This window comes from Leguminivora glycinivorella, chromosome 16 (assembly GCF_023078275.1).
Source record: "Leguminivora glycinivorella isolate SPB_JAAS2020 chromosome 16, LegGlyc_1.1, whole genome shotgun sequence".
Lineage (NCBI taxonomy): Eukaryota > Metazoa > Arthropoda > Insecta > Lepidoptera > Tortricidae > Leguminivora > Leguminivora glycinivorella.
Window position 1 is genome coordinate 10,568,178 of NC_062986.1, and position 11,833 is coordinate 10,580,010.

Here is an 11,833-nt window from a genome sequence, read left to right on the forward strand (position 1 = left end):
GCACCGGCCGGCTCTCGGCGCCCGACGCGACCTCGCTGGCCCTGCCAGTGGGCGCGCGGCGGGCGCCCCGAGACGGCCGGTGCGCCGCTACAGCGAGTCTTGGTTGCCGGTCCCGCCCCGCCGGACGCCGCTGCCCCGCACCCGCCGCCCCGCCACGCAGTACAAAGCCTCTATAACAGTCCCAGATTGCCCCGGCCCCGAACGGTAAACTATAACGTCAACATCTACTCTCAACAAAGTTCATAAAGCCCGAGAAGAGCGGCGCTTGCGCTCGCTCGTCAACAGTCAGGTGTCGGATCGTGTTTTGGCCGCTATCACCCGGCGCTAGGTGCTTCATCCCGTCTCGACCACCCGTCCCTATCATTACACTCCGCAGGACGATGCACTCTCACACAGAACGACCCCGTCTCTGTCGAGCGACGTTCTCCCGCAACACTAGTTGTTCTACAAGCGTTCCCTAGGACTTTATCCCATCACTCGGTATTTCTCTCCGCACAGGACCACTCCGATCGTTCTGATTCCTGCGCGTTGTTCGCCATCAATATTTCATCGCCATCATACTTCCCGTGCATATCCCACCCGGCAAACAGACCTCCCTGACCGTTGATTTGATACGTTGTTTGATATTGTATTGTGTTGTGATGTATACTCAACTGCGGCAAAATTTTAACCACGGCGTTTTTTCAGGGTACTCTCCATAGCAGCACCGGAAGTGGATACCATTTTGGATATCGTGAAAGATATTCTTCCCAATTTGGCTGATGTAAGTTTCACTTGCGGTGTTTTCTTAGGTAAACAAGTACATAATTATATACCATGCATTGAAACTGACCATCATTACTATGTTATAACAGGCTGGTGGTCCGCATAAGGGAGGAAACAGCGATGAAGATCTCGACGTCCGTCTACTCATCCACCAGAGTCGAGCGGGTTGCGTGATCGGCAAAGCAGGCGCCAAGATAAAGGAATTGCGAGAGGTAAGACGGTATTTAACCTTTTCAAAGCAGTCATAATTGATAGGAGCGCGCTTAGCGAGCAGATGCAGAGGCTTATAATAATGTGCTAAGGAGTTGGGTACAGTTATTTCGGAATATTTTTTAGTATGTCGATATTTGTACCACGTGGTGCTCGGGATGGAGCAGATGCGAGTGCAGCTGCCTTGGTTGATCTCTAGCTTTTATCTATTTATCGGGCGGATGTTTTAAAAGATACTGCTCATGTTAAGATGTTATTTTACTTATACTTGACGTCAATACCATTTTAGGGAGAACATTTAGGGACGTGATAATTATGATGTATTTTCAGAGTCCTAATTAACACAAGTCAAATTATAATCTATTGAAAATATTTCAACGTGCTATCTTAAAGTAGCCACACCACTATATACCTATATAAATTAAAACCGAAATAAATCATAATTATGAGAGATAATTTCGATCTCAGCAACTGTGACCTGGGTGGCCGAGCGGATAAACAGGCATCTGCCGCGATTGCAGAGTACGCTGGTTCGATTCCACCCTCAGGCACTAGAGGCCTTTGTCACTTTTTCTTTCATATGTGTAATTTATTTCGGTATTTTCAGAGTTATTGCGGATATAAGGAAAAGGATAAAACGTGCGATAGCTATAACTCTATAACTTCCATCACAAAATAGATACAATGCGGCGCACATATCGCTTTAGTACCTACTCGTAGTAGATATAAATGTCTTTGGTATATACAGTACTGGACAAAATTCTTCATACACCGACATAAAAAAATAAACTTTCTATCATAATTTCTCTACCCTTAAACTTAACATCACAGTTGTGTTGAAAACTTTTGGCTAATTTCATGGCGTACAACATACAGACAACAATATATCAATGATTGTACAATTATTGTTTTACATGGGTATAAATATAAATATTAGTACTTTTGGCTCTGGACAAATTTGATCATACAGTAATTAAAATACGAATGAAATGCAATGTATTAGTGTGTATGGCTTTCATCTGCTTTAGATATGGCTGCTTGTCTCGGAGGAACATTTTCAGGTACAAACTGAAGGTATTTATCTAACCCAAGCTTTTTCCTGTGTGCCTACAAAAGTAGGCAAAGTGGGTATAATTCAGAATAACATTTGATATTTTCTTTGTTTTTCCAAAAACTTCCTTAAATTTTGGCTAGGATTGATAACATGAGACTATGTCAGCCATTGAAGCTACTTAATCCTATGAATCACAACGAACGCATGAAATAGACATACTAGTATTTTCTTTCAGTCATCTTTTCATATATATTCAGACGGGCGATGGCTGAAAGATGTATATCTCATGCGTTTGTTATGATTAATAGGAATGAATAGCTTGAATGGCTAACATAGTCTCATGTAATCAATCCAAGCCAAAATTTAAGGAAGTTTTTGGAAAAATAAAGAAAATATCAAATGTCATTCTGAATTATACCCACTTTGCCTACTTCAGTAGACACACAGGAAAAAGCTTGGGTTAGATAAATACTTTCAGTTTCTAACATAAAATGTTCCTCAGAGACAATCAGGGATATCTAAAGCAGATGACAGCCATACACACTACTACATTGCATTTCATTCGTATTTTAATTACTGTATGATCAAATTCGTCCAGAGCCAAAAGTACTGATATTTATATTTATACTCATGTAAAAAAATAATTGTACGATCATTGATATGTTATTGTCTGTATGTTGTACGCCATGAAATTAGTTAAAAGTTTTCCAATACAACTGTGATGTTAAGTTTAAGGGTAAAGAAATTATGATAGAAAGTTTATTTTATATGTCGGTGTATGAAGAATTTTGTCCAGTACTGTAGTTTGACTATAAGACGTTTTACTAGTGTTGGTTTATAATGTTTCTTCAGAAGCGATCTTCTTTACCTGAACGAAATAACAAAAAATCTCGACGGGAAGTAGGCAGTGAGTTTTATTTTGATGTCTTTTTGTTGCTATCAGCTGTTCTCATGGCTTTGTTATACTTATATCCTTTGTTAGAAAGCAAAATTATATAAATCGTGCAACAGGCTTACTTGTACCTACTCGTACGCTTTGACACACTACATACTTGAAAATTGTATTCAAAGATTAACAAGACAAATTTGTAACTATAGAAAGCTGTCGTAAGCTTACAGCGTATCCACCGCAAGACAGATAGCCTTTAAAATAGGAAATAAAACTAGGTCTCAACTTATTGTTCTCGCTAAAATAGTCCTAATTCAATGACTGTGAAACATACCACAAGCAAAACGCAAGAACTTTGTTTTAGGTATGGCTCAATTTCATTGGCTGATGAAATTTAGCCTAGACAGATAAAGAGGCAGCATGTTTTTCGAAGCAACGACAATAGTTATTTGTTATACAAGGGGGTAAAGGTGTATTTTAACTTCGCGTGTGGAATTGAAAAACGAGAAAGTGAAAGGATTCTATAGTTGAACCACGAGCGAAGCGAGTGGTTCGAGAATAGAATCCTGAACTTGCGAGTTTTTTAACACACGAGAAGTAAAATACATTTGCACCCGAGTGTAACACAAAACTTTTCCCCTCACTATAGCGAGGAAACTACAACGCAAAAAATGCGTTTATCACTGCTTCCAGTAGTTCCACAGGTGGTAAATCATCTTTATTACTAGATTAACCAACTTATCAATTTTAAAGCAGTTAATTTGACTTTATTCAAGGTCAAATTACTTTACCCACTAGTGGATAAAATGCGTTTTTACCCGCTGGCAGGGGCAGCTCACTCCGCGATTCTATCGCCGCGCTAAAAGTACATGCTGGCGGCCGCGAGTTCGCGGCCTAATCAGGGGTTCGCACTTTCTGTTACATTACGTAGCGAGTTTTTTTCAAGGTTCATATACGATGTCCACATGTGGAATGGCTAATAATGCTTAGTTAAATAGACATCATGAATAAAATAGGACAATATTACACTGGTCTTATTGATTAAGTCCAACGGAAAAGTTCAATAAGGCTTGTGATGCTGAAGGCTGTAACAAAAATATATGAATACGGTATATATACCTAGAAAGTACCCAAGACTTGAATATATAGTATAACTATTTATCTGAGAATTAATGCGTTTTAAACCATAGGCAACCCTATCCTCCGACGCTGCGCACGTGCGGCTCGTTTCTTTGTTAGAATTTTGTAGGCATTTAAAAAGGCGGCATTTCGTGAACATCAAAACAGTGGGCCTTCTGTACTTGTACTATTATATATTCTGTGCCGCTGGTATTAAAGGACAAAACACGTGTTTCCGAGCTAGTGAGGGGAAAATAATATTAAGCACTATTGATTGGCAACGAATTACAATAGCTCTCGTCTAGAGGAGGTTTTCGTACGATGGGCTAGTTGTCGGCGGCGCGGGCGCGTGCTGGCGACGGCAGCTGCGCCGGCAGGTGCGCGCGCAGCCGCCGGAAGGCCGCACAAAAACGCGCGCACCTGGGGCCCATGCTCTACCCATACCCACGCCTTGCACAAAGCGCGACGTCGTACACGACATATGCTGCCCCTAGCGCGATTACCCGCCCAGGTACACGCGCAGGTGACCCACAGATGCTATCCTTCAAGTAACATTTTAAAACAATTAGATTAACCTTTAGCACATCAGCTAAGTTTCCGTTCCAATTCAAATCTTATTAACAACAGGTATGCAGGTATGGTGTTATTTCAAATGAACGGCGACGTTTCAGACGGGTCTAATACGTTGTACCTATCTGTGTATTAGGTAGGTACCTTTTGTGCCGACGCAAGCTAAATCTCTACAAAGAGTTAACCTAACTCAGAAGACCAATTTTAATATATCTGACCTTTTCTTTGAACGTTTTATGGCAATCCATTCAAACCGCCCGAAATTAATCTCAGTATAGATTTCAAACAAAAGATTCCCGACTTACAAACAAGATTTGGCAAAAGGGCAGGTACACCGTATCATTAATCCTTGCCATCGAGAAACGTGAGTCGGGAGTGCTTCTCGGTCGATTAACGTGCTCGAGAGCACTTACAAAAGTTAACTTTAATTTGAGCAACCGTCTAGTACCCACAGTACGCTCGAAACTTTCCACAGGAAAGTTAGAACAGTTTCCGCAGCTTTAGCGGGCTGGCAGAATATGCGGGCTTTGGATGTGGTTCTAGTTTATAACACTTAACAAAATATTATCACGAGTAGGCGGAATAAATAATTACAGCTTATATGATGCACTTTTATTATACGGCGCTATTTGTGTCATTGTTTTTCGCCTATCCAAATAGTCGACGAAAAGCTAGCGAAGTAATTCCGAATTTTTCGACTTCGCTACTACTATTGAATTTCCATTTACAATAGAGCAGCGGCCTAACGATGTTTTGTAAGTTTTTTTTTTAATAAATAATGAATATCACTTGTGTGTATCTAGAGGCTACTGTATTCCCATTATCTTCTTGCGAGTCCAGTACACAATCCATTTAAACTTTACCTCGCGGTCCAAACTGTCTATATCGGAATACGGTCACGTTTATACTGGTCCGTTTCCAACGTCCGGTGCCATGCTTGGCATGGATTGTCACCCGAGGTTCGATCGTTTCCCTTTGAATCGGAAGCACGCGGCTGCGTTCGCGCCGGCTCGGGTTACGCCGGGAAATGGTTTTTTGTGACCCCCACATCCTCCCCTATAGGGAAATAGGTGGAGCAAAAAATACTGTACTCGGTAAAAAATACTAGCTGACAATACGCATAGAAAATTATTTGAACTATATTTCAAAGATGAATTGAAAAAGTGCGTCAATTTTGAAATACGCGATGAAACGTAATTACTAGACGAAGTTAAAAGTTCAAAACACAATTAGAAATGCGTTTACGTTATGGTACCTACAGTCGTGCAATAAATCCATACATACGAAAATACAAGTTACCAGAACTATCATGCATATTTCTTCACTGCTGTTTTTAAATCAGCAGCTGATTGTGACAAAATATTGTAAACGGATTTTACCGTTACCGTTACCGTTAAGTGACTACACCAGCCAGCAGTTCTGCAGCAAGGACTCGGAGGCGATTTTAGTGACTTATTCAGAATTTAAATTAAAAAGCACTTAACCCTTAAATGCATGAATTTTTCCTTTAACGAGATATTAATATATGTGATAGACAATGGTTTTCTGACTCTGGAAAAAAAAAGAACGATTTTTATACTAAATCAGTGTTAAGAGTTAAATAGGCAAAATCTTATTTATATAAATATATCGTAATTGGTAAGTTTTATTTAAAAAAAAATACTACTATTAAAAAGGTACACTATTTGTGAAACCTTTATGATAAAATGTTTAAACATAAACTAATTACTAACTCCGAAAAAATCTGCCTAAATCACATACTAAAAATCGCCATCGTCCTGTTTTTTCACACTTTTCCGCCATTTTATCTTAATCCTTAAATGATAAATTGTAAATCATTATATTATTTAATTTATTTAATTCTATATTAAATAATAATAAATAATAATTAAGCAATAAATGTGATTTTGGATAGCTACATATCGAGCCACGGGCCATCAAATATATGATGCATATATACATCACCATGCATTTAACGGTTAATAATGTACTATACACAGGTAAAATAAAACGTAATATTATAAACATAGTTAGAAGCCACCGCGTATTTCATTTAGGTATGTACCTAGCTGGTAATTACTAACCCTCATTACCGGGCCGCGGTGACACCGGCAATTACGCGCACGCGAGCCCCTTCCGGCTCCGATCGGTAAGGCTTCCATCCGATACATTATTGACAGACCGCCTTGCTTACACTCCGCATGCCATTACATTATACGATTCATAGTCACCGTCCGGCGTGGTGCGTCGCACAGTTGTACACCATGCCTTTCCGATTTGCTCGTGATTTGAACATGATTCATCCATATCTACTGATATTTTTTTAATTTACTCGCACATTGAATATCGTCACTACTTTTAAAAAATCTCGTATCTCATGCTTCTCCTCAAAGTTAAAACGCAGTAAGTCTATATGCATTCCATACATACTTACTACAATTTTCTTTTCATTGACAGACGAAGATACAAGTTTTTTTAAAAGTAGTGAAGATATGCACATTGCAAACGCATAAATGCACGGATGCACTTTCCATCCCATGTTAAAAATGTGTGCGTCAACAGTTCAACACTATCGTTCGGTATAAAACAAATCACGAGACTACGAGTATGACATGTGCTCCGTCTAATGGGTAAATGATCTATGTTTATCGATCAACGATGCCTTGCCTACGTGATTCCGTCATATTTGAGGTCACAAACTTTTATTTGGCCTCTTTATGAACAAATATGTATCTTATTTAATTTCTTGACCCCGTATTTACAAAGTTCTGTTACATACCTCTTTATCCGTAAACAAGTCGAAGATCAGTCTTATATACTTTCGCTAAGGGCGACAGTTCGCCTGCGGTTGATGCTGTGAGAACAACAGCCTTTGCAGCATGTAGTTTTATTAAGCAAAGGAGAACAGTTTCTGTTTGAAATTATGCTTATTTTTGATTTGACATTATTCTGTACGCTTATTAGGCCCCGTGTGACAAAAAAGTAACGAAACCGCGCTGTTACCGATATAATTGTATTAGTAGTTTGTTTTGCGAGTAAATCGTAAGTTTATGACAAATGGCAAAGTTCTTTGTGGTTACGTGGCGTAGGCGTGGCGCGTGCCGGAGTCCCGGAGCCCCACAAGTGCAGCGCAGCGAGGGGACACTGCTCCCGCGGGGGAGGGGGACAGGTGTTGCACGGCGGGCCCGGCGCCGCCGCCGCCGCCCGGCTCACTCACTGTGCCACCACCCGCCGGGAAGGGTCGTTCGCTCACCACTCAACCCCGTGCAGTTTTAAATTCGTGTATCTCTCGTGCCGCGATTTCTATTTTATTTAAATGCACCTCTCTAATTTAAAACCCGAATTTAAGTGTTACTTTTATTTCTTGGATTACTGTGTGACATCTAACAATTCTAAGACAATGAAAACTCGAACTACATATTCGGGATATGTGTCAAATTGTGCACCTAAAATCAGTGATTGCAAATATGAGATTATGTGGTCGGTGTACGGGTGTTGTTTGTGCGTGCGGGGCACGTGCGCGGGTCGATGGCGCGGCGCCTGCGCGCGCCCGCTGTCAGGCGGCGGTCACCACCGGCCGCCCTGACGGGGACGGCACCACCAGCGGTCAACTCGGTACGCATCCGCTCTCCAGGGAAGGTGGCGTGAGAACACCTCATAAATGGAAATATGACTGTTATGTAATTTGTTTGGGGGGCTGCGTCCTAATTAGGTTTATGGATCATTTTTTTTATTTCTATAGGTGATGAGAAAATACCTTCCTATTACCTACTTACTTTAATCAACTTTGTTATTTAAAGTTATTAATATAATATGGAGCTTTAGAATAGAAAAGTTTCATTGTAGTTTTTTTTATACAAGTAACAAAGGAAGCAACTTTTTTTATTTATCCTTTACATTTTCTCATGATATCCATCAATGGACCATTGTGTTCGGTCTTCGACCCTGCATTTCATTTGAATTAGATATAGACTACCTGCACTATCCCTCACAAGATACGGCGAATACCGTACAATGGAATTCCATGTGAATGAATGCGATTTTTTAACCCCGCGGTATACCTTACATTCAATTTATTATCTCGCAAATAAGCCCAGTGTCCTTTGTCATCGTACTTAACAAAAGCATCCGGAACGGGACGATCATTGTCTGAATGAAGAAATGTCGTTTGCAGAAAACTGGTGCCCGCCTGAAAATATTCTCGAACCCGGCGCCGCAGAGCACGGAGCGCGTGGTGCAGCTGGTCGGCGGGCCCGAGGCCGTCGCCGCCGCCGTGCGCGAGGTGCTCGACCTCGTGCGAGAGGTAACCTCATTTGCCGTATATACTCCGTTTCGTGTCGCGACACCGTCGACGTTCTCGGATCCCATTCTACATCGCATTCTTTCACAGGTGCCCATCAAGGGGGGCATCCAAAATTACGACCCCCACAACTACGACGACTACTACGCCGACGAGTACGGCGGCTTCGGCAACGGACAGGGCGGAGGCCCGCGCGGCGGCCCCGGGCGAGGCGGGCCGCCGCCGCTGGGCCCCGGGCACGGGCACGGCGGCCGCGGCCCGCCGCCGCGCGCCGGCCCGCCGCTGGGCCGCAGCGGCCCGCCCGGCCCGCGCGGCGGCTACAACGACTTCTCCGGCCCCGCGGGGCCCGCTCCCCCGGGCCCCAGAGGCAACTTCAGCGGCCCCCCTCGCGGCGGCAACTTTGCCGGCGGAAGCTTCGGGGGCGGCGGCGGCGGCAACTTTGGTGGTCGCGGCGGTGGCGGGGGCGGCGGAGGTGGGGCCGGTGGCGGTTTCGGTGGCGATAGCGACCAGCAGGAGACCACCACTCAAGTCACCATTCCCAAAGACGTGAGTATACGCAAAATTATACCGATTGTATAACGTGAGATCCTTTTGAGTGATAGGTCCTTGTGCAGTTTAAGAATGCCGATTTGTGTCGTTCGCAGTTGGCCGGTGCGATAATCGGCAAGGCGGGGTCGCGCATCCGCAAGATCCGCGCGGACTCTGGCGCCGGCATCGAGATCGCGGAGCCGCTGCCCGGCTCCAACGACCGCATCATCACCATCACGGGCACGCCGGCGCGCATCCAGACCGCGCAGTATCTGCTGCAGCAGAGGTAACACTCGCCCCTCTACCTGAATACGCTAATTTTGTACCTACTGCGCATAAAATGTATAGGCACTCTTTGATAGGTTCTACTTTTGACTGTCATATTGATTAGATTATCCGCTGCACTAATTTCCTAAATCTGTAAGCCATGTCATTACTAACACAGCATTGTTTTGGTACTAGAATGTTTGAAGAGTTCCCTGAGTTGGCACCAAACAAGTCTAAGATAAAGTAACCTTTCCTAATCGGCCTCGACTGAGACGTCGTTGTCGTTGCAATACAGGTAAAAAAGTCGCTACATATTCGTAGGAGTAGTGTTCCATATGTATTTCGAAGGGATCTTGACAATAAAATTATTCTATTTTAGTATATTTCTATTTATGTCATTTATATTTTATATGGGAGCACATGTCATGTGATCATATGACACGTATAGTACATGGTTAGGTTAGGAGTCCTTGTATCACACTCGGGTATATTTCTCGTAAATCCTTTTATATCACTAGTTTGTAGATAATAGTAATAATTCATTACCGTCGTATCATTATTAAACTTGTCATCCTCACTATAACCAACTGAACAACCCCCTACACTTGTGCTAACACGAATGTGGTAATAACACTGTTTTAGGTGTGTCAACTAACGGGAGTCGTCTGCCGTGCGTTGTATGGAAGACTAGTGATTTTGTTGTTTGATTCAGTAACAAAAAATCACCAGTCTGCCTACAAAGTACCGGTGCTATCTTCGGACCAAGAGCTTCTTCATGCTGTCACTTGCCTTAATTCTACTAACGTGTGTAATACTCTGTTTTTCATTCACTTGTGTATCTAACTTATTCTAGTAACCATTTTAACCGCCCCGTAACTTAAAGTTCATCACTTCATCAGCAATCAAACTTAACGTGGATTTTGTCACTAAAATTACTCACTACGTGCTTAGCGCAAAAGTTCAACGCGAGCAAAGCGTTTGCTATGGTACAAGTAAGAACATTTCTAGAAGCGTTATGTACCTTGCCATTTTAGAACCCAGTGCTGAGAGAACTACCAAACCAAACGATTATTAAAGGCGCCAAGCTTTAATTGTTAAAAAGTTTTAAGTATGTCATACTCAATTACTCATACATTCATCTACTATGCCTCTTGTATCTAACAAAGCGGTAAAGAGGGTTAACTATTGTTTGTGTAATAGTTATGCTATTGTATGCCGGGTTTGTTAACATCCTGTTTTCTGTTAACAGTGTTCACGAAAGCAACCCGAGCCTGGGCGGCGGCCGAGGCAACTTCTGATTGCAGTCGTCTCCGTAAGAAGACCATCTATTGAAGCTTTACTGATCCACCTCAACACCAATAATGTACAATTTAAGGCCGTGAGGCTCGCGTGACACTTGTCAGTTATGTATTTAACTATTTACAGAGTGAATTACAATATAATGACTAATGTAAGAGGAATGCATTTATCGTAATTTATATATATTACAAATTTTACTAAGATCGTGTCAATAATTTGATGGGAATTTGTTACATCGATTGTATTTTTAAGTAAATAGAACTAGAATAATAAAGTTTATTTTGCAATTGTTTTGTTTTAACTGTCACAATTCTGCAACATACCTGCATGATGAGAGTGAACTCTGCTCCAACCATAACCCACGTAGTAATATGAGTGAAAAGGAATTGATTATTTCCAAATAAGGTAAATTACATGCTACTGTAATAAAACTAGAGTAGGATCATTGGGTACGTCCATGTACAAAATAACAAATACTAAGAGGTTCATGAGCAGAATTAGTATACACCGTGGGTTTTTTTTGTTTTCCGTTAAATTCGACACGTTGCTAGGTTCATTATCAGGAACCAGCCTGTATATCACTTTTAGTTAAATTCGCAAAAAAAAATTTCATCATTTTCATACGTAATAAATGAATTTATTAGTGTGAGAGACCCTTAAGAATAACATTCAAGTTAGTGTCAAGTGATTGACGGCACATGTCAAAACAAATAACATTAGGAATTTGGTGAAGGCTGTCACACACGTGTTCAGTAATCATCAATATTTTTTAATAACTCTATAACCGTAAGAGTTAAGACGCTAGTTTCTTAGAGAAATTAATTGTATTTGA

The 11,833-nt window shown here is 41.7% G+C and overlaps 1 protein-coding gene across 4 annotated transcripts in view; it reads left to right on the forward strand.

Moving 5' to 3' along the window:
* The window catches only part of LOC125234694 (heterogeneous nuclear ribonucleoprotein K), a 40,619-nt gene extending 29,331 nt beyond the window's left edge, over nt 1–11,288 (forward strand). For 3 of the 4 annotated variants that reach the window (XM_048141042.1, XM_048141043.1, XM_048141044.1), the window contains 8 exons: nt 161–204; nt 688–763; nt 855–977; nt 8,782–8,910; nt 8,998–9,453; nt 9,552–9,721; nt 9,898–9,997; nt 10,952–11,288. In XM_048141042.1, the coding sequence (XP_047996999.1) occupies nt 161–204; nt 688–763; nt 855–977; nt 8,782–8,910; nt 8,998–9,453; nt 9,552–9,721; nt 9,898–9,949 (1,050 nt within the window). In that variant the 3' untranslated portion in view covers nt 9,950–9,997; nt 10,952–11,288. The remainder of the gene's footprint in view (nt 1–160; nt 205–687; nt 764–854; nt 978–8,781; nt 8,911–8,997; nt 9,454–9,551; nt 9,722–9,897; nt 9,998–10,951) is intronic. The other variant, XM_048141045.1, reaches the window with a different exon arrangement.
* The last annotated feature ends 545 nt before the right edge of the window (nt 11,289–11,833 follow it).